Source organism: Anomaloglossus baeobatrachus, chromosome 8 (genome assembly GCF_048569485.1).
Source record: "Anomaloglossus baeobatrachus isolate aAnoBae1 chromosome 8, aAnoBae1.hap1, whole genome shotgun sequence".
NCBI lineage: Eukaryota > Metazoa > Chordata > Amphibia > Anura > Aromobatidae > Anomaloglossus > Anomaloglossus baeobatrachus.
In genome coordinates, this window is record NC_134360.1 from 2,858,193 (window position 1) to 2,881,514 (window position 23,322).

Here is a 23,322-nt window from a genome sequence, read left to right on the forward strand (position 1 = left end):
GAGCGGAGTCTTGTAATGTGGCGATAATCTCTCATCTGCTCGCGGTGACTATCGCTTCTCACACCTGTGGGGTATATACAGTACAGTATGGAGGGGAGCGGAGTCTTGTAATGTGGGGATAATCTCTCATCCGCTCGCGGTGACTATCGCTTCTCACACCTGTGGGGTATATACAATATGGAGGGGAGCGGAGTCTTGTAATGTGGGGATAATCTCTCATCCGCTCGCGGTGACTATCGCTTCTCACATCTGTGGGGTATATACAATATGGAGGGGAGCGGAGTCTTGTAATGTGGGGATAATCTCTCATCCGCTCGCGGTGACTATCGCTTCTCACACCTGTGGGGTATATACAGTATGGAGGGGAGCGAAGTCTTGTAATGTGGCGATAATCTCTCATCCGCTCGCGGTGACTATCGCTTCTCACACCTGTGGGGTATATACAGTACAATATGGAGGGGAGCGGAGTCTTGTAATGTGGGTATAATCTCTAATCCGCTCGCGGTGACTATCGCTTCTCACACCTGTGGGGTATATACAGTACAATATGGAGGGGAGCGGAGTCTTGTAATGTGGGTATAATCTCTCATCTGCTCGCGGTGACTATCGCTTCTCATACCTGTGGGGTATATACAATATGGAGGGGAGCGGAGTCTTGTAATGTGGGGATAATCTCTCATCCGCTCGCGGTGACTATCGCTTCTCACAGCTGTGGGGTATATACAATATGGAGGGGAGCGGAGTCTTGTAATGTGGGGATAATCTCTCATCCGCTCGCGGTGACTATCGCTTCTCACATCTGTGGGGTATATACAATATGGAGGGGAGCGGAGTCTTGTAATGTGGGGATAATCTCTCATCCGCTCGCGGTGACTATCGCTTCTCACAGCTGTGGGGTATATACAGTACAATATGGAGGGGAGCGGAGTCTTGTAATGTGGGGATAATCTCTCATCCGCTCGCGGTGACTATCGCTTCTCACACCTGTGGGGTATATACAATATGGAGGGGAGCGGAGTCTTGTAATGTGGGGATAATCTCTCATCCGCTCGCGGTGACTATCACTTCTCACATCTGTGGGGTATATACAGTACAATATGGAGGGGAGCGGAGTCTTGTAATGTGGGGATAATCTCTCATCCGCTCGCGGTGACTATCGCTTCTCACATCTGTGGGGTATATACAATATGGAGGGGAGCGGAGTCTTGTAATGTGGGGATAATCTCTCATCTGCTCGCGGTGACTATCGCTTCTCACACCTGTGGGGTATATACAGTACAATATGGAGGGGAGCGGAGTCTTGTAATGTGGGGATAATCTCTCATCCGCTCGCGGTGACTATCGCTTCTCACACCTGTGGGGTATATACAGTACAATATGGAGGGGAGCGGAGTCTTGTAATGTGGGGATAATCTCTCATCCGCTCGCGGTGACTATCGCTTCTCACATCTGTGGGGTATATACAGTACAATATGGAGGGGCGCGGAGTCTTGTAATGTGGGGATAATCTCTCATCCGCTCGCGGTGACTATCGCTTCTCACACCTGTGGGGTATATACAGTACAGTATGGAGGGGAGCGGAGTCTTGTAATGTGGGGATAATCTCTCATCCGCTCGCGGTGACTATCGCTTCTCACACCTGTGGGGTATATACAGTACAATATGGAGGGGAGCGGAGTCTTGTAATGTGGGGATAATCTCTCATCCGCTCGCGGTGACTATCGCTTCTCACACCTGTGGGGTATATACAGTACAATATGGAGGGGAGCGGAGTCTTGTAATGTGGGGATAATCTCTCATCCGCTCGCGGTGACTATCACTTCTCACACCTGTGGGGTATATACAGTACAATATGGAGGGGAGCGGAGTCTTGTAATGTGGGGATAATCTCTCATCCGCTCGCGGTGACTATCGCTTCTCACACCTGTGGGGTATATACAGTACAATATGGAGGGGAGCGGAGTCTTGTAATGTGGGGATAATCTCTCATCCGCTCGCGGTGACTATCACTTCTCACACCTGTGGGGTATATACAGTACAATATGGAGGGGAGCGGAGTCTTGTAATGTGGGGATAATCTCTCATCCGCTCGCGGTGACTATCGCTTCTCACATCTGTGGGGTATATACAGTACAATATGGAGGGGAGCGGAGTCTTGTAATGTGGGGATAATCTCTCATCCGCTCGCGGTGACTATCGCTTCTCACACCTGTGGGGTATATACAGTACAATATGGAGGGGAGCGGAGTCTTGTAATGTGGGGATAATCTCTCATCCGCTCGCGGTGACTATCGCTTCTCACACCTGTGGGGTATATACAGTACAATATGGAGGGGAGCGGAGTCTTGTAATGTGGGGATAATCTCTCATCCGCTCGCGGTGACTATCACTTCTCACACCTGTGGGGTATATACAGTACAATATGGAGGGGAGCGGAGTCTTGTAATGTGGGGATAATCTCTCATCCGCTCGCGGTGACTATCGCTTCTCACACCTGTGGGGTATATACAGTACAGTATGGAGGGGGAGCGGAGTCTTGTAATGTGGGGATAATCTCTCATCCGCTCGCGGTGACTATCGCTTCTCACACCTGTGGGGTATATACAGTACAATATGGAGGGGAGCGGAGTCTTGTAATGTGGGGATAATCTCTCATCCGCTCGCGGTGACTATCGCTTCTCACACCTGTGGGGTATATACAGTACAGTATGGAGGGGAGCGGAGTCTTGTAATGTGGGGATAATCTCTCATCCGCTCGCGGTGACTATCGCTTCTCACATCTGTGGGGTATATACAGTACAGTATGGAGGGGAGCGGAGTCTTGTAATGTGGGGATAATCTCTCATCCGCTCGCGGTGACTATCGCTTCTCACATCTGTGGGGTATATACAGTACAATATGGAGGGGAGCGGAGTCTTGTAATGTGGGGATAATCTCTCATCCGCTCGCGGTGACTATCGCTTCTCACACCTGTGGGGTATATACAATATGGAGGGGAGCGGAGTCTTGTAATGTGGGGATAATCTCTCATCCGCTCGCGGTGACTATCGCTTCTCACATCTGTGGGGTATATACAATATGGAGGGGAGCGGAGTCTTGTAATGTGGGGATAATCTCTCATCCGCTCGCGGTGACTATCTCTTCTCACACCTGTGGGGTATATACAGTACAATATGGAGGGGAGCGGAGTCTTGTAATGTGGGGATAATCTCTCATCCGCTCGCGGTGACTATCGCTTCTCACAGCTGTGGGGTATATACAGTACAATATGGAGGGGAGCGGAGTCTTGTAATGTGGGGATAATCTCTCATCCGCTCGCGGTGACTATCGTTTCTCACACCTGTGGGGTATATACAGTACAATATGGAGGGGAGCGGAGTCTTGTAATGTGGGGATAATCTCTCATCCGCTCGCGGTGACTATCGCTTCTCACACCTGTGGGGTATATACAGTACAATATGGAGGGGAGCGGAGTCTTGTAATGTGGGGATAATCTCTCATCCGCTCGCGGTGACTATCGCTTCTCACATCTGTGGGGTATATACAGTACAATATGGAGGGGAGCGGAGTCTTGTAATGTGGGGATAATCTCTCATCCGCTCGCGGTGACTATCGCTTCTCACAGCTGTGGGGTATATACAGTACAATATGGAGGGGAGCGGAGTCTTGTAATGTGGGGATAATCTCTCATCCGCTCGCGGTGACTATCACTTCTCACACCTGTGGGGTATATACAGTACAATATGGAGGGGAGCGGAGTCTTGTAATGTGGGGATAATCTCTCATCCGCTCGCGGTGACTATCGCTTCTCACACCTGTGGGGTATATACAGTACAATATGGAGGGGAGCGGAGTCTTGTAATGTGGGGATAATCTCTCATCCGCTCGCGGTGACTATCGCTTCTCACATCTGTGGGGTATATACAGTACAATATGGAGGGGAGCGGAGTCTTGTAATGTGGGGATAATCTCTCATCCGCTCGCGGTGACTATCGCTTCTCACACCTGTGGGGTATATACAGTACAATATGGAGGGGAGCGGAGTCTTGTAATGTGGGGATAATCTCTCATCCGCTCGCGGTGACTATCGCTTCTCACACCTGTGGGGTATATACAGTACAATATGGAGGGGAGCGGAGTCTTGTAATGTGGGGATAATCTCTCATCCGCTCGCGGTGACTATCGCTTCTCACAGCTGTGGGGTATATACAGTACAATATGGAGGGGAGCGGAGTCTTGTAATGTGGGGATAATCTCTCATCCGCTCGCGGTGACTATCGCTTCTCACAGCTGTGGGGTATATACAATATGGAGGGGAGCGGAGTCTTGTAATGTGGGGATAATCTCTCATCCGCTCGCGGTGACTATCGCTTCTCACACCTGTGGGGTATATACAGTACAATATGGAGGAGAGCGGAGTCTTGTAATGTGGGGATAATCTCTCATCCGCTCGCGGTGACTATCGCTTCTCACATCTGTGGGGTATATACAGTACAATATGGAGGGGAGCGGAGTCTTGTAATGTGGGGATAATCTCTCATCCGCTCGCGGTGACTATCGCTTCTCACACCTGTGGGGTATATACAGTACAATATGGAGGGGAGCGGAGTCTTGTAATGTGGGGATAATCTCTCATCCGCTCGCGGTGACTATCGCTTCTCACACCTGTGGGGTATATACAGTACAATATGGAGGAGAGCGGAGTCTTGTAATGTGGGGATAATCTCTCATCCGCTCGCGGTGACTATCGCTTCTCACATCTGTGGGGTATATACAGTACAATATGGAGGGGAGCGGAGTCTTGTAATGTGGGGATAATCTGTCATCCGCTCGCGGTGACGATCGCTTCTCACACCTGTGGGGTATATACAGTACAATATGGAGGGGAGCGGAGTCTTGTAATGTGGGGATAATCTCTCATCCGCTCGCGGTGACTATCACTTCTCACACCTGTGGGGTATATACAGTACAATATGGAGGGGAGCGGAGTCTTGTAATGTGGGGATAATCTCTCATCCGCTCGCGGTGACTATCGCTTCTCACACCTGTGGGGTATATACAGTACAATATGGAGGGGAGCGGAGTCTTGTAATGTGGGGATAATCTCTCATCCGCTCGCGGTGACTATCGCTTCTCACACCTGTGGGGTATATACAGTACAATATGGAGGGGAGCGGAGTCTTGTAATGTGGGGATAATCTCTCATCTGCTCGCGGTGACTATCGCTTCTCACACCTGTGGGGTATATACAGTACAGTATGGAGGGGAGCGGAGTCTTGTAATGTGGGGATAATCTCTCATCCGCTCGCGGTGACTATCACTTCTCACACCTGTGGGGTATATACAGTACAATATGGAGGGGAGCGGAGTCTTGTAATGTGGGGATAATCTCTCATCCGCTCGCGGTGACTATCGCTTCTCACACCTGTGGGGTATATACAGTACAATATGGAGGGGAGCGGAGTCTTGTAATGTGGGGATAATCTCTCATCCGCTCGCGGTGACTATCGCTTCTCACATCTGTGGGGTATATACAGTACAATATGGAGGGGAGCGGAGTCTTGTAATGTGGGGATAATCTCTCATCCGCTCGCGGTGACTATCGCTTCTCACACCTGTGGGGTATATACAGTACAATATGGAGGGGAGCGGAGTCTTGTAATGTGGGGATAATCTCTCATCCGCTCGCGGTGACTATCGCTTCTCACACCTGTGGGGTATATACAGTACAATATGGAGGAGAGCGGAGTCTTGTAATGTGGGGATAATCTCTCATCCGCTCGCGGTGACTATCGCTTCTCACATCTGTGGGGTATATACAGTACAGTATGGAGGGGAGCGGAGTCTTGTAATGTGGGGATAATCTCTCATCCGCTCGCGGTGACTATCGCTTCTCACACCTGTGGGGTATATACAGTACAATATGGAGGGGAGCGGAGTCTTGTAATGTGGGGATAATCTCTCATCCGCTCGCGGTGACGATCGCTTCTCACACCTGTGGGGTATATACAGTACAATATGGAGGGGAGCGGAGTCTTGTAATGTGGGGATAATCTCTCATCCGCTCGCGGTGACTATCACTTCTCACACCTGTGGGGTATATACAGTACAATATGGAGGGGAGCGGAGTCTTGTAATGTGGGGATAATCTCTCATCCGCTCGCGGTGACTATCGCTTCTCACACCTGTGGGGTATATACAGTACAGTATGGAGGGGAGCGGAGTCTTGTAATGTGGGGATAATCTCTCATCCGCTCGCGGTGACTATCACTTCTCACACCTGTGGGGTATATACAGTACAATATGGAGGGGAGCGGAGTCTTGTAATGTGGGGATAATCTCTCATCCGCTCGCGGTGACTATCGCTTCTCACACCTGTGGGGTATATACAGTACAATATGGAGGGGAGCGGAGTCTTGTAATGTGGGGATAATCTCTCATCCGCTCGCGGTGACTATCGCTTCTCACACCTGTGGGGTATATACAATATGGAGGGGAGCGGAGTCTTGTAATGTGGGGATAATCTCTCATCCGCTCGCGGTGACTATCGCTTCTCACACCTGTGGGGTATATACAGTACAGTATGGAGGGGAGCGGAGTCTTGTAATGTGGGGATAATCTCTCATCCGCTCGCGGTGACTATCGCTTCTCACACCTGTGGGGTATATACAGTACAATATGGAGGGGAGCGGAGTCTTGTAATGTGGGGATAATCTCTCATCCGCTCGCGGTGACTATCGCTTCTCACACCTGTGGGGTATATACAGTACAATATGGAGGGGAGCGGAGTCTTGTAATGAGGGGATAATCTCTCATCCGCTCGCGGTGACTATCGCTTCTCACACCTGTGGGGTATATACAATATGGAGGGGAGCGGAGTCTTGTAATGTGGGGATAATCTCTCATCCGCTCGCGGTGACTATCGCTTCTCACACCTGTGGGGTATATACAATATGGAGGGGAGCGGAGTCTTGTAATGTGGGGATAATCTCTCATCCGCTCGCGGTGACTATCGCTTCTCACACCTGTGGGGTATATACAGTACAATATGGAGGGGAGCGGAGTCTTGTAATGTGGGGATAATCTCTCATCCGCTCGCGGTGACTATCGCTTCTCACACCTGTGGGGTATATACAGTACAATATGGAGGGGAGCGGAGTCTTGTAATGTGGGGATAATCTCTCATCCGCTCGCGGTGACTATCACTTCTCACACCTGTGGGGTATATACAGTACAATATGGAGGAGAGCGGAGTCTTGTAATGTGGGGATAATCTCTCATCCGCTCGCGGTGACTATCGCTTCTCACATCTGTGGGGTATATACAGTACAATATGGAGGGGAGCGGAGTCTTATAATGTGGGGATAATCTCTCATCCGCTCGCGGTGACTATCGCTTCTCACACCTGTGGGGTATATACAGTACAATATGGAGGGGAGCGGAGTCTTGTAATGTGGGGATAATCTCTCATCCGCTCGCGGTGACTATCGCTTCTCACACCTGTGGGGTATATACAGTACAATATGGAGGGGAGCGGAGTCTTGTAATGTGGGGATAATCTCTCATCCGCTCGCGGTGACTATCGCTTCTCACATCTGTGGGGTATATACAGTACAGTATGGAGGGGAGCGGAGTCTTGTAATGTGGGGATAATCTCTCATCCGCTCGCGGTGACTATCGCTTCTCACACCTGTGGGGTATATACAGTACAATATGGAGGGGAGCGGAGTCTTGTAATGTGGGGATAATCTCTCATCCGCTCGCGGTGACTATCGCTTCTCACACCTGTGGGGTATATACAGTACAGTATGGAGGGGAGCGGAGTCTTGTAATGTGGGGATAATCTCTCATCCGCTCGCAGTGACTATCGCTTCTCACAGCTGTGGGGTATATACAGTACAGTATGGAGGGGAGCGGAGTCTTGTAATGTGGGGATAATCTCTCATCCGCTCGCGGTGACTATCGCTTCTCACATCTGTGGGGTATATACAGTACAATATGGAGGGGAGCGGAGTCTTGTAATGTGGGGATAATCTCTCATCCGCTCGCGGTGACTATCGCTTCTCACACCTGTGGGGTATATACAGTACAATATGGAGGGGAGCGGAGTCTTGTAATGTGGGGATAATCTCTCATCCGCTCGCGGTGACTATCGCTTCTCACACCTGTGGGGTATATACAGTACAGTATGGAGGGGAGCGGAGTCTTGTAATGTGGGGATAATCTCTCATCCGCTCGCAGTGACTATCGCTTCTCACACCTGTGGGGTATATACAATATGGAGGGGAGCGGAGTCTTGTAATGTGGGGATAATCTCTCATCCGCTCGCGGTGACTATCGCTTCTCACATCTGTGGGGTATATACAGTACAATATGGAGGGGAGCGGAGTCTTGTAATGTGGGGATAATCTCTCATCCGCTCGCGGTGACTATCGCTTCTCACAGCTGTGGGGTATATACAGTACAGTATGGAGGGGAGCGGAGTCTTGTAATGTGGGGATAATCTCTCATCCGCTCGCGGTGACTATCGCTTCTCACACCTGTGGGGTATATACAGTACAGTATGGAGGGGAGCGGAGTCTTGTAATGTGGGGATAATCTCTCATCTGCTCGCGGTGACTATCACTTCTCACACCTGTGGGGTATATACAGTACAATATGGAGGGGAGCGGAGTCTTGTAATGTGGGGATAATCTCTCATCCGCTCGCGGTGACTATCGCTTCTCACACCTGTGGGGTATATACAGTACAATATGGAGGGGAGCGGAGTCTTGTAATGTGGGGATAATCTCTCATCCGCTCGCGGTGACTATCGCTTCTCACATCTGTGGGGTATTTACAGTACAATATGGAGGGGAGCGGAGTCTTGTAATGTGGGGATAATCTCTCATCCGCTCGCGGTGACTATCGCTTCTCACACCTGTGGGGTATATACAGTACAGTATGGAGGGGAGCGGAGTCTTGTAATGTGGGGATAATCTCTCATCTGCTCGCGGTGACTATCACTTCTCACACCTGTGGGGTATATACAGTACAATATGGAGGGGAGCGGAGTCTTGTAATGTGGGGATAATCTCTCATCCGCTCGCGGTGACTATCGCTTCTCACACCTGTGGGGTATATACAGTACAATATGGAGGGGAGCGGAGTCTTGTAATGTGGGGATAATCTCTCATCCGCTCGCGGTGACTATCGCTTCTCACACCTGTGGGGTATATACAGTACAATATGGAGGGGAGCGGAGTCTTGTAATGTGGGGATAATCTCTCATCCGCTCGCGGTGACTATCGCTTCTCACATCTGTGGGGTATATACAGTACAATATGGAGGGGAGCGGAGTCTTGTAATGTGGGGATAATCTCTCATCCGCTCGCGGTGACTATCGCTTCTCACAGCTGTGGGGTATATACTGTACAATATGGAGGGGAGCGGAGTCTTGTAATGTGGGGATAATCTCTCATCCGCTCGCGGTGACTATCGCTTCTCACACCTGTGGGGTATATACAGTACAATATGGAGGGGAGCGGAGTCTTGTAATGTGGGGATAATCTGTCATCCGCTCGCGGTGACTATCGCTTCTCACATCTGTGGGGTATATACAGTACAATATGGAGGGGAGCGGAGTCTTGTAATGTGGGGATAATCTCTCATCCGCTCGCGGTGACTATCGCTTCTCACACCTGTGGGGTATATACAGTACAGTATGGAGGGGAGCGGAGTCTTGTAATGTGGGGATAATCTCTCATCCGCTCGCGGTGACTATCGCTTCTCACACCTGTGGGGTATATACAATATGGAGGGGAGCGGAGTCTTGTAATGTGGGGATAATCTCTCATCCGCTCGCGGTGACTATTGCTTCTCACACCTGTGGGGTATATACAATATGGAGGGGAGTGGAGTCTTGTAATGGGGGGATAATCTCTCATCCGCTCGCGGTGACTATCGCTTCTCACACCTGTGGGGTATATACAGTACAATATGGAGGGGAGCGGAGTCTTGTAATGTGGGGATAATCTCTCATCCGCTCGCGGTGACTATCGCTTCTCACACCTGTGGGGTATATACAGTACAATATGGAGGGGAGCGGAGTCTTGTAATGTGGGGATAATCTCTCATCCGCTCGCGGTGACTATCGCTTCTCACACCTGTGGGGTATATACAGTACAATATGGAGGGGAGCGGAGTCTTGTAATGTGGGGATAATCTCTCATCCGCTCGCGGTGACTATCGCTTCTCACACCTGTGGGGTATATACAGTACAATATGGAGGGGAGCGGAGTCTTGTAATGTGGGGATAATCTCTCATCCGCTCGCGGTGACTATCGCTTCTCACATCTGTGGGGTATATACAATATGGAGGGGAGCGGAGTCTTGTAATGTGGGGATAATCTCTCATCCGCTCGCGGTGACTATCGCTTCTCACATCTGTGGGGTATATACAGTACAATATGGAGGGGAGCGGAGTCTTGTAATGTGGGGATAATCTCTCATCCGCTCGCGGTGACTATCGCTTCTCACACCTGTGGGGTATATACAGTACAATATGGAGGGGAGCGGAGTCTTGTAATGTGGGGATAATCTCTCATCCGCTCGCGGTGACTATCGCTTCTCACAGCTGTGGGGTATATACAATATGGAGGGGAGCGGAGTCTTGTAATGTGGGGATAATCTGTCATCCGCTCGCGGTGACTATCTCTTCTCACACCTGTGGGGTATATACAGTACAATATGGAGGGGAGCGGAGTCTTGTAATGTGGGGATAATCTCTCATCCGATCGCGGTGACTATCGCTTCTCACACCTGTGGGGTATATACAGTACAATATGGAGGGGAGCGGAGTCTTGTAATGTGGGGATAATCTCTCATCCGCTCGCGGTGACTATCGCTTCTCACACCTGTGGGGTATATACAGTACAATATGGAGGGGAGCGGAGTCTTGTAATGTGGGGATAATCTCTCATCCGCTCGCGGTGACTATCGCTTCTCACACCTGTGGGGTATATACAATATGGAGGGGAGCGGAGTCTTGTAATGTGGGGATAATCTCTCATCCGCTCGCGGTGACGATCGCTTCTCACATCTGTGGGGTATATACAGTACAGTATGGAGGGGAGCGGAGTCTTGTAATGTGGGGATAATCTCTCATCCGCTCGCGGTGACTATCGCTTCTCACACCTGTGGGGTATATACAGTACAATATGGAGGGGAGTGGAGTCTTGTAATGTGGCGATAAATCTCTCATCCGCTCGCGGTGACGATCGCTTCTCACACCTGTGGGGTATATACAGTACAATATGGAGGGGAGTGGAGTCTTGTAATGTGGCGATAAATCTCTCATCCGCTCGCGGTGACGATCGCTTCTCACACCTGTGGGGTATATACAGTACAATATGGAGGGGAGTGGAGTCTTGTAATGTGGCGATAAATCTCTCATCCGCTCGCGGTGACGATCGCTTCTCACACCTGTGGGGTATATACAGTACAATATGGAGGGGAGTGGAGTCTTGTAATGTGGCGATAAATCTCTCATCCGCTCGCGGTGACGATCGCTTCTCACACCTGTGGGGTATATACAGTACAATATGGAGGGGAGCGGAGTCTTGTAATGTGGGGATAATCTCTCATCCGCTCGCGGTGACGATCGCTTCTCACACCTGTGGGGTATATACAATATGGAGGGGAGCGGAGTCTTGTAATGTGGCGATAAATCTCTCATCCGCTCGCGGTGACGATCGCTTCTCACACCTGTGGGGTATATACAGTACAATATGGAGGGGAGCGGAGTCTTGTAATGTGGTGATAATCTCTCATCCGCTCGCGGTGACTATCGCTTCTCACAGCTGTGGGGTATATACAGTACAATATGGAGGGGAGCGGAGTCTTGTAATGTGGGGATAATCTCTCATCCGCTCGCGGTGACTATCGCTTCTCACACCTGTGGGGTATATACAATACAATATGGAGGGGAGTGGAGTCTTGTAATGTGGCGATAAATCTCTCATCCGCTCGCGGTGACGATCGCTTCTCACACCTGTGGGGTATATACAGTACAATATGGAGGGGAGTGGAGTCTTGTAATGTGGCGATAAATCTCTCATCCGCTCGCGGTGACGATCGCTTCTCACACCTGTGGGGTATATACAGTACAATATGGAGGGGAGCGGAGTCTTGTAATGTGGCGATAAATCTCTCATCCGCTCGCGGTGACGATCGCTTCTCACAGCTGGTTTCCTTTGTGATTTTGTAGGTTGGATTGTACAGAAGTCGCACATCGCGGCTCGCGGAGGGGACGGCCACCAGCGCTAACAGGAGGGTCTTATCCCAGAGCTTCACTGTGACTACCAGATGTGTCCAGAGGGAGGTCAACGTGCTGCAGAGCTCCAGCGAGGAACAAGCACCGGGCGCAACGCAAAGGAAGAAAGACCTGGAAGAGAAATTGAGTGAAACTGAGAAGGTTTTGGTTTATTTGGAAGAATCTAATCAGCAACTGCTTAAAGAACAGGCCGAGATGAGAAGGAAGGTGGAAGACGCTCGTCAAGCCGTCCGGGCATGTTATAGTAAAGTGAAGGATCTTGAAGAACAATCACGTAAAGTTCCCGTTCTGCAGACGCACATTGACCAGCTGGAGACTGAACTTCTGTTCTATAGGTAAGCAAGGACATTCCTGATATTATGGCATATGGAAACTTCTAGAATATAGTTACGGTATGCTACATCCTACTGACATTTTGGGGTTCGACCACCTGGACCCTCACAAATCTCTAAAGCCTACTTTACACCTTACGATCCAGCATACGATATCGTATGCGATCGTAACCGTCCCCATCGTATGTGCGGCACGTTCAATTTGTTTCATGTGCCGCACAAACGATTAACCCCCGTCACACGCACTTACCCGTCCATACGACCTCGTTGTGGGCGGCGAACGTCCACTTCCTGGAGTGGGAGGGACGTTCGGCGTCACAGCGACGTCATGCGGCAGCCGGCCAATAGAAGCGGAGGGGCAAAGCTCAGTGGGACGTAAACATCCCGCCCACCTCCTTCCTTCTGCATTGTGGGCCGGGAGCCGCAGGACGCAGGTAAGATCTGTTCATCGTTCTCGGGATGTCACACGCTGCGATGTGCGCTGACCCGGGTACGATGAACAACCTGACGTTCAATTCTAGAGACATGAGATGTGTGTGCGATGGACGTTTTACCGTTCAATCGTAATCGCACATCGCTGTCACACACTGCAATGTACCTTACGATGCCGGATGTGCGGCACTTACGACGTGACCCCGCCGACACATTGTAAGATACATTGTAGCGTGTAAAGCGGGCTTAAGATAGAGAAACTGTGATTTTTTTTTTTTGTTTATTTCTTCATATCACCGCCCTAAACTGTTCATGTGTTTAATACTTCAAGCACTGTCCATCTAGATAATGCATAATGCTGGTCTGTGATTCCCCAGCCCCTCCGTCTGCCTCTGGTCTGTGATTCCCGGGCCCCTCCACCTGCCTCTGGTCTGTGATTCCCAGGCCCCTCCACCTACCTCTGGTCTGTGATTCCCGGGCCCCTCCACCTGCCTCTGGTCTGTGATTCCCGGCCCTCTCCGCCTGCCTCTGGTCTGTGATTCCCCAGCCCCTCCGTCTGCCTCTGGTCTGTGATTCCCGGGCCCCTCCACCTGCCTCTGGTCTGTGATTCCCGGGCCCCTCCACCTGCCTCTGGTCTGTGATTCCCCAGCCCCTCCGTCTGCCTCTGGTCTGTGATTCCCCAGCCCCTCAGTCTGCCTCTGGTCTGTGATTCCCGGGCCCCTCAGTCTGCCTCTGGTCTGTGATTCCCGGGCCCCTCCACCTGCCTCTGGTCTGTGATTCCCCAGCCTCTCCGCCTGCCTCTGGTCTGTGATTCCCGGGCCCCTCCACCTACCTCTGGTCTGTGATTCCCGGGCCCCTCCACCTGCCTCTGGTCTGTGATTCCCGGGCCCCTCCACCTGCCTCTGGTCTGTGATTCCCCAGCCCCTCAGTCTGCCTCTGGTCTGTGATTCCCAGGCCCCTCCACCTACCTCTGGTCTGTGATTCCCGGGCCCCTCCACCTGCCTCTGGTCTGTGATTCCCGGCCCTCTCCGCCTGCCTCTGGTCTGTGATTCCCAGCCCTCTCCGCCTGCCTCTGGTCTGTGATTCCCGGGCCCCTCCACCTGCCTCTGGTCTGTGATTCCCGGGCCCCTCCACCTGCCTCTGGTCTGTGATTCCCGGCCCTCTCCGCCTGCCTCTGGTCTGTGATTCCCGGGCCCCTCCACCTACCTCTGGTCTGTGATTCCCGGGCCCCTCCACCTACCTCTGGTCTGTGATTCATGGGCCTCTCCGCCTGCCTCTGGTCTGTGATTCCCGGGCCCCTCCAACTACCTCTGGTCTGTGATTCCCGTGCCCCTCCGCCTGCCTCTGGTCTGTGATTCCCGTGCCCCTCCGCCTGCCTCTGGTCTGTGATTCCCCGGCCCCTCCGCCTGCCTCTGGTCCGTGATTACCTGGACGCTCCGCCTACTAGTGATGGGCAGTTCGGCTCTTTTTAGTGATCCGGTTCCCATGGCTCCGCTCACCAAAAAGAGCCTGATCTTTCAAATCTTCTCGGCTCCTTATTAAATATGTGTTCACCCCAGGTGAACACATATTTAAGATTATAGTAACGCCACCAAACCCCCGCCCACCGCAGCTAAACCCCACCCACTTACAAGTGCCCAATTAGGTTGTTGAATAGTTTAGCCACGGGTGGGTGTGGTTTCAGCGGCAAAAAGAGCCGTTTAGAGATTTTAGTGGCTCACACTGGTGATCCGGCTCCTGTCAGTCACAGCAGGGAGCCGGATCTTTGTGTCGGATCGTTCGCGACCGACACATCACTACCGCTTACCTCTGGTCTGTGATTCCCTGGCCCCTCCGCGTACCTCTGGTTTGTGATTCCCCGGCCTCTCCGCCTGCCTCTGGTCTGTGATTCCCCGACCCCTCTGCCTGCCTCTGGTCTGTGATTCCCCGGCCCCTTCTCCTGCGTCTAGTCTGTGATTCCCCAGACCCTCCGCCTGCGTCTAGTCTGTAATTCCCTGGACGCTCCGCCTACCTCTGGTCTGAGATTCCCTGGCCTCTCCACATTGCCTCTTGTCTGTGATTCCGGGGCCCCTCCGACTGCGTTTGGTCTGTGATTTCTCGGCCCCCCCGCCTGCCTCTTGTCTGTGATTCCCAGGCCCCTTTGCTTGTTTCTGGTCTGTGATTCCCGGCCTCTCCGCCTGCCTCTTGTCTGTGATTCCCAGGCCCCTTCGCTTGTTTCTGGTCTGTGATTCCCTGGCACCTCTGCCTGCCTCTAGGCTGTGATTTCTTGGCCCCTCCTCCTGCCTCTGATCGGTGATTTCTCAGTCCACCCGCCTGCCTTTGGTCTGTGATTTTCCCCGGGCCCTCCTGCTGCCTCTTGTCTGTGATTCCCCCGCCCCTGCACTTGTCTCTGGTCTGTGATTCCCAGACCTTTCGCCTGCCTTTTGTCTGTGCACAACCTGCCTCCTGTGTTTGAAATCTCAGCAGTGACCTGTCATTCAAAGAACAGAGGCAGACAGAAGGGCCAGGGAATCATAGACAGGGAGGAGAAGACCCGGAGTACAATCCAGCCCTGTGCATTGAAATCTAATTAGCAGAGAACTTCAAATAGTGATTAAAGAAGAACAACATAGTGTATTTCTTCGCCAAAGGAATCTATTTAATCAGAATTACAGCCTATACACTGTAAAATTGTGCTGACAGGTTCTCCTTAAAGGGATATTCTGATGTTTCTTCAGGAGCACTCTTCTTCCCTGCCTCCTGGCTTCCTCCTTCCTTGAGATCTGACCTCCATGGCTGAGCCGCTCACCTGAACTGTGCACACAGTGGTTGGATAGCCTCTGGAGAAGCACAGGAGCACTAAAGCTCAGCGATTCCAGCTAGCTTCAAAGTAGCGCCTGCAAGCTCTACAGCCAAGCACTTGTAAGCACTGCGCTTCTTGCCTGGGAAAGCATCCACCTCTGAGAGGCTGCAGAGGTGGCTGGTAACTTAGGCAATGAAAAGAAAACCTTACAATTAAAAGCTCCTCTGTTCTTGAGACCAGAGAGGTTATTCTAATAAGAGGTAAGTTGTAGAATGTATTACTTTTGTCCCTTTATCCAATAATCATTATGAGAAGCCATTATAAGTGCCCGGTGAGAAGGGCCCCGCATCGTGTATATGTGCCGGCCATTGCTTGATTTAGCAGAAAATAGTCTTTATGTAGAATCAGATCAGACACCATCCTCCCACATCTCACTAGGACCACACAGGCGGCTTCTGAGATTACTGAACACGGACCCTCGCCAGTGATTTTATAGGCATCAAAGAAAATACAAAACTGCCACTGGCAAATCCAGGAGGCTTCACAACCCCTCAATTAGGAGCCATTATTAATGATTTCTGGCTCTTGATGCCTTCGGGATTTCATATGTTCTCAAGCAAAAGAAGAAATCAATAAGTGTTTTATCTGCAGCCGTCTCCCACCTTGGGCGCCACAACTATAAAATGATGTGTAAATTATGGCTGCACGCGAGGAGCGGCATTACACCTACACTGGGCCTGTGCAAGGGGGATACATCCAGGACCGGCTTAAAGGGGCTTTCCTCTCATAAAGAGGTGGCATATTGATTTATGTATGGTGGGGTCTGACCTCGGGGGGCTTAGCGCTGTGCCCCTTCTACTGTTTTCTCCAGCTCGGCGACGCTCACGGCCACCCGCTTGTGCAGGGAATAGGGTGTAAGGCCTCATTCACACATCAGGTTTCTTTGTCTGTTTTCATCAGTGTTTGTAAGGAAAAATATGAGGTGTGAATGGGGCCTAAAGGAGAAGCCACCTAATATCAGCCCTTTCAGTGTTAATCGTAATGGGGATCCCAAAGGTTTCTTACCCACAATGATAGTCATAGCGTATCCTGATAATACACCACCACGTCATATGTGGAAGCCATTTACTTGCAGAAATAAAGAAGGACATAACTGTGATCCCAGCACTAAATGCCAGAGACCCCCGTACACATGAGACGCCGGGCTCGTCTCCGCTGTGCAATCTTCAGTGCTGGCCTCTGCTGAACGCAGGGAAGACGGAGCAGAGAAATATCACAATTCCTGAGTAACAAAAGGGTCCGACATTAAAATCCAACCGTCTGTCCCTTATCTTCCCCGACATCATCCTTTTGGAGGCTCCCAACACATTGGAGCCACTGAGAGACAACAGTCCGAACCACTTCAGTCTAATATGGGGGAGACAATTAATTTTCCTGACGGGCCACATAAGTTTTTAGGGGGTGTTGTTCCAATACATAAATGAAATAAATATATGTAGAATAAAACGTGTAAATGCAGTAATTTTCTGAGAAAAATATTTCATTTTCTGGGACAATTTCAAGGATGCCGACACTTTCGGCCATGACTATATACACTGGTTACCGATGCTCAATGTCAAGACGCAGCTGCAACAGCAAATACAATGTTTGGGTGTATAATATCAGTGATAAATACCTTGTAAGATTTCAGTTGGAATTTGGGTTACAGCAAACCTCACATTTCGGTGACAGTTCTTGCTGATTGTCATAGAACGTGGTTTCCCAGATGTGGTAGTTGTTTCATTTTTGTCACCTTCCTGGGTAGATGGTATTTTGGAAGGTTCTGGGTGATCACCTGGAAATTAGATATCAGTTATGCTCCCTGATGTTTTTGTTTTTTCTCCAGCTGATGAACTGAGGCCTCTGAATCTGGTTATTGGGGGCACTGATTGGTTTTGTATGTGGTCTTTGCACGTATAATTTAGATGACCACTCTTCTTCTCGGCTTTGAAGGTCGGAGTTGTCGGTAGCTCCCCTCTTTGTATTAGTGAAGGCTCCTTATAACACATTCACCATCGGTTCCACATTGGATGACTTGATTCCCAACATCACAAGCTGTTTCACGTGGTGATCTCCTCCACGGTCCTGAATCACCTTCCCTCCACAGAAATGACAGTCACTCTTCCCCTTGATGGTGGAAATCTTCCCGGCACTCTGTTTCTTTCCGCCCTTCCTTATTGATGTGCTGCTTCTTGTTGAGATAACGTTACCTCATCTATGGTTTAGTGTAAAGCATGGTCCCCATATCAGCAGTATAACAGCAAATGAATCCAAGACTTTTCCCCCACAGGTGAAAAAAGCACTTCATGCATAAAAGAAAGAAACCGAAGGAAGGGAAACGGTGAAACCCGACAGAGCAATTACAGATGTGTCTTGTGCTAGTATTTAAGGCTTCCCCCAATGACTTCTGCTCGTATCTATGTCTTCTGAAATATTGTTGGCTTCACCACGGTATAGTGAATTTTGATGGATTGATTTGGGGAACATGGTGAGAAGAATTTCAAGGATCTCAAATTCCACCGCAATGTGGTTGACAAAGCCGGCGAGGAGCAACACAATGCCTCTGCCCTGGACTTCTGCCATGATCCGAGGCCGAGCAAAATATGTCAGTAACTGGCGCTGACACAATCTGTTCATCAGGCCGGATGAGAAGAGGTCAGCGAGGCGTTTGCTGCTACGGCTTCGTACTTCAGGAGATTTCTCCACTTTAAAAGGGATCTCTACTCCCATTACAGTGGACCTCAAACGCCTTAAAACGCATAAGAAGTGCCGCAGGTAGTCGCCCTTCCGGTCCCGCATGGCTCACCGCTTCTGTTCAGGTCTCAGGGTTTTCTCTTTGGCAGTGACATCTGTAGTGAACATCCCGCTGCAGACAATCACTCAGCTCCGTGGCTTTGCCAAGAGAGAGCGCACGAGCTATCGAGCTCAGTAATTGGCTCTGGCAGTTCTGTGCCGTAGATGGGAGCAAATTACCAACATCTCAGCAGCGATGGAGCCAGCCCCGCATCCGGCCGGGGTCATCACCTGCTCGGGAATTTTAGGCATTTTATATCATTTCAGTGTCTTTTTTCAGAAAGTGGAGAGCCTTTCTTAAGTTGTCAGGGGCTCAAACGAGCGTGACCTATTCCTTCCTAATATGTGCCCCTGTGTATTAAGGGGAAGACATGGATTATCATGCTTATGTAGGGAGCAATGTGAAAGACCAGATATAGTAATATAGTAACGTCTCAGAGAAGAACATCCAGATAAATAGGTCATGTCCTTCATACATCAGAACCACAGAACGCGGATCCTCTCCTCACACTTCCATTGTGTTTCGCTGGTTTCCCGATATTCACAGGATAGAAGCTATTAATCCAGAATGACAAGTCCTGGAAGAGTCGGTGGCCTCGGTGCTCGCCGGAGTCATCAGGATAAGACAAACTGCAAAGGAGGAAAGTGGAGATTTATCTCGCAGGGACTGCTGCTCCGCCACATTGCAATGCCTCCCATATAAACCAGTACAGGCGGCCCCATATAACCCAGTACAGGCGGCCCCATATAACCCAGTACAGACGGCCCCATATAACCCAGTACAGGCGGCCCCATATAAACCAGTACAGGCGGCCCCATATAAACCAGTACAGGCGGCCCCATATAACCCAGTACAGGCGGCCCCATATAAACCAGTACAGGCGGCCCCATATAACCCAGTACAGGCGGCCCCATATAACCCAGTACAGGCGGCCCCATATAAACCAGTACAGACGGCCCCATATAACCCAGTACAGGCGGCCCCATATAAACCAGTACAGGCGGCCCCATATAACCCAGTACAGGCGGCCCCATATAAACCAGTACAGACGGCCCCATATAACCCAGTACAGGTGGCCCCATATAAACCAGTACAGGCGGCCCCATATAACCCAGTACAGGCGGCCCCATATAAACCAGTACAGGCGGCCCCATATAACCCAGTACAGGCGGCCCCATATAAACCAGTACAGACGGCCCCATATAAACCAGTACAGACGGCCCCATATAAACCAGTACAGGCGGCCCCATATAACCCAGTACAGGCGGCCCCATATAAACCAGTACAGGCGGCCCCATATAACCCAGTACAGGCGGCCCCATATAACCCAGTACAAACGGCCCCATATAAACCAGTACAGGCGGCCCCATATAAACCAGTACAGACGGTCCCATATAAACCAGTACAGGCGGCCCCATATAACCCAGTACAGATGGCCCCATATAACCCAGTACAGGCGGCCCCATATAAACCAGTACAGACAGTCCCATATAACCCAGTACAGATGGCCCCATATAAACCAGTACAGGCGGCCCCATATAACCCAGTACAGACGGTCCCATATAAACCAGTACAGGCGGCCCCATATAACCCAGTACAGATGGCCCCATATAACCCAGTACAGGCGGCCCCATATAAACCAGTACAGACAGTCCCATATAACCCAGTACAGATGGCCCCATATAAACCAGTACAGGCGGCCCCATATAACCCAGTACAGACGGTCCCATATAAACCAGTACAGGCGGCCCCATATAACCCAGTACAGATGGCCCCATATAACCCAGTACAGACAGTCCCATATAACCCAGTACAGATGGCCCCATATAAACCAGTACAGGCGGCCCCATATAAACCAGTACAGGCGGCCCCATATAACCCAGTACAGACGGCCCCATATAAACCAGTACAGACAGTCCCATATAAACCAGTACAGACGGTCCCATATAACCCAGTACAGATGGCCCCATATAAACCAGTACAGGCGGCCCCATATAAACCAGTACAGGCGGCCCCATATAACCCAGTACAGACGGCCCCATATAAACCAGTACAGACAGTCCCATATAAACCAGTACAGACGGTCCCATATAACCCAGTACAGACGGCCCCATATAAACCAGTACAGGCGGCCCCATATAACCCAGTACAGACGGTCCCATATAAACCAGTACAGGCGGCCCCATTTAACCCAGTACAGACGGCCCCATATAAACCAGTACAGACAGTCCCATATAACCCAGTACAGACGGTCCCATATAACCCAGTACAGACGGTCCCATATAGCCCAGTACAGACGGCCCCATATAACCCAGTACAGGCGGTCCCATATAACCCAGTACAAACGGCCCCATATAAACCAGTACAGGCGGCCCCATATAACCCAGTACAGGCGGCCCCATATAAACCAGTACAGGCGGCCCCATATAAACCAGTACAGGCGGCCCCATATAACCCAGTACAGGCGGCCCCATATAACCCAGTACAGGCGGCCCCATATAAACCAGTACAGGCGGCCCCATATAACCCAGTACAGGCGGCCCCATATAACCCAGTACAGACAGTCCCATATAACCCAGTACAGAGGGTCCCATATAACCCAGTACAGGCGGCCCCATATAAACCAGTACAGGCGGCCCCATATAACCCAGTACAGGCGGTCCCATATAACCCAGTACAGACGGTCCCATATAACCCAGTACAGACAGTCCCATATAACCCAGTACAGGCGGCCCCATATAACCCAGTACAGACGGCCCCATATAACCCAGTACAGACGGTCCCATATAAACCAGTACAGGCGGCCCCATATAAACCAGTACAGACAGTCCCATATAACCCAGTACAGACAGTCCCATATAACCCAGTACAGACGGTCCCATATAACCCAGTACAGGCGGCCCCATATAAACCAGTACAGACAGTCCCATATAACCCAGTACAGGCGGCCCCATATAACCCAGTACAGACAGTCCCATATAACCCAGTACAGGCGGCCCCATATAACCCAGTACAGGCGGCCCCATATAACCCAGTACAGGCGGCCCCATATAACCCAGTACAGACGGCCCCATATAACCCAGTACAGGCGGCCCCATATAACCCAGTACAGACGGTCCCATATAACCCAGTACAGGCGGCCCCATATAAACCAGTACAGACAGTCCCATATAACCCAGTACAGGCGGCCCCATATAACCCAGTACAGACAGTCCCATGGCGGGGGACCCCTCTCTAGGGCATATGGATGGGGGCGGCCATGTTGGGTCAATCTCAAATGGAATATTGTAATGTATTAGAAAATACAAAATCCCTTGACCATGTGAGGTGTGAGTAGACGCCCCTGTAGGGTATGGCCACTTTCTTTCTTCTAGTGATGGACGTGACCTGGGCACTAAAATAAATGACGGGAAAAATCCGGACACAATGAATTTCAGAGTTCCCTGCAATGAAAGGAAACGTGTTTATGCTTCACATAAAGCTCATTGGAATCATGGCCTAAACCTGACCCCGCGCCTGGAAGAAAGGGAGAAGTGGGAAAACACAGAATGTGTCACATAAAGGGGCGCAGAGCATTGTCCGAGGGCAGCCGCCAGCTGGAGACCGGTGGAAACGCTCAGCCGCCCGCTCGGTGTCACACAGGGAAGATCCACAAAGGTTCTGCCAAGACGAGGCGTCGTAACAATAAGAGTCTGCAAAATGCCAAACACCCTGAAGCTTTGGCCTAATTCTCTGGAGTGAGACGGGGAACGGGGGTCTGATCGTCTCACCCCGCGACAGCCAGACAATGGGCAGAACAATCAGCTCTGACAGCTCCAGACTGACATCTCACAGGACTCCCTTGTGAGTAGAATAACGCAGTAGAGAACCATAATCGCCCTTTGTTTTCTATGTTACTCTATGAAGTCTATGGATTCATTCAATCACTGATATTTCAGGACACACTGCCTGTGTTAATCTTCAGATGGACATTGGGGGAGACCTTGAAAATGCAAAAAAAAAAGGTCTTCATGATAATAACAGAAAGAAAGACGTCATGAGAATATGGACAGCGTCCACACACCGGGCTTAGCCGAAGAAGTCGGGGCATTAAACGCATAGAAGAATCCGGGCCATTAATGAGTGGATAACGCTATGGTGATAATAACCCAGGGGAAAATATTGTATAGGAAAACAACCTGTAAAAAAAAATTAATAAATAAATATATTGTTTTGGGTGTTGTGCAGTCACATGCCGACTAGACGTGCACAGCCATATTCAATGCAAGTCAATGCAGAGAGACCAGACACGTCTAGTCAGAATGTGGCCAGACGTCTGCAAATCATAAACTTGTGGTCACATGACTGCCCGCTCCCGACCCCAGCACCGAAGAATCCTGACAGTGTGAAGACTGCAGACCTGTACTCCAAGGCCACACAACCCCTTTAATGCTTTCCAGCCAATAGCAGCCATTTGTCTTCTTCCCTTTTTCATATTGGCTGTGGTATACGGCCTCTAATTCTCCCATTCTCCACAGGTTGGCGCAGGTATATAGATTAGGTCAGGAGCCGCATCTGCTCCATACTCGGTGGGTGCCAGCTATGGTATACAGCTTTTAATTATCGCATATTCCACAGGTCGGTGTGGGTA

At 50.6% G+C, this 23,322-nt stretch overlaps 1 protein-coding gene across 1 annotated transcript in view; it reads left to right on the plus strand.

Moving 5' to 3' along the window:
- Positions 1–23,322, plus strand: part of EFCC1 (EF-hand and coiled-coil domain containing 1) — a 166,429-nt gene that overhangs the window by 36,334 nt on the left and 106,773 nt on the right. The window contains exon 2 of the mRNA XM_075320974.1: positions 12,248–12,648. Coding sequence (XP_075177089.1) covers positions 12,248–12,648 — 401 coding nt within the window. The remainder of the gene's footprint in view (positions 1–12,247; positions 12,649–23,322) is intronic.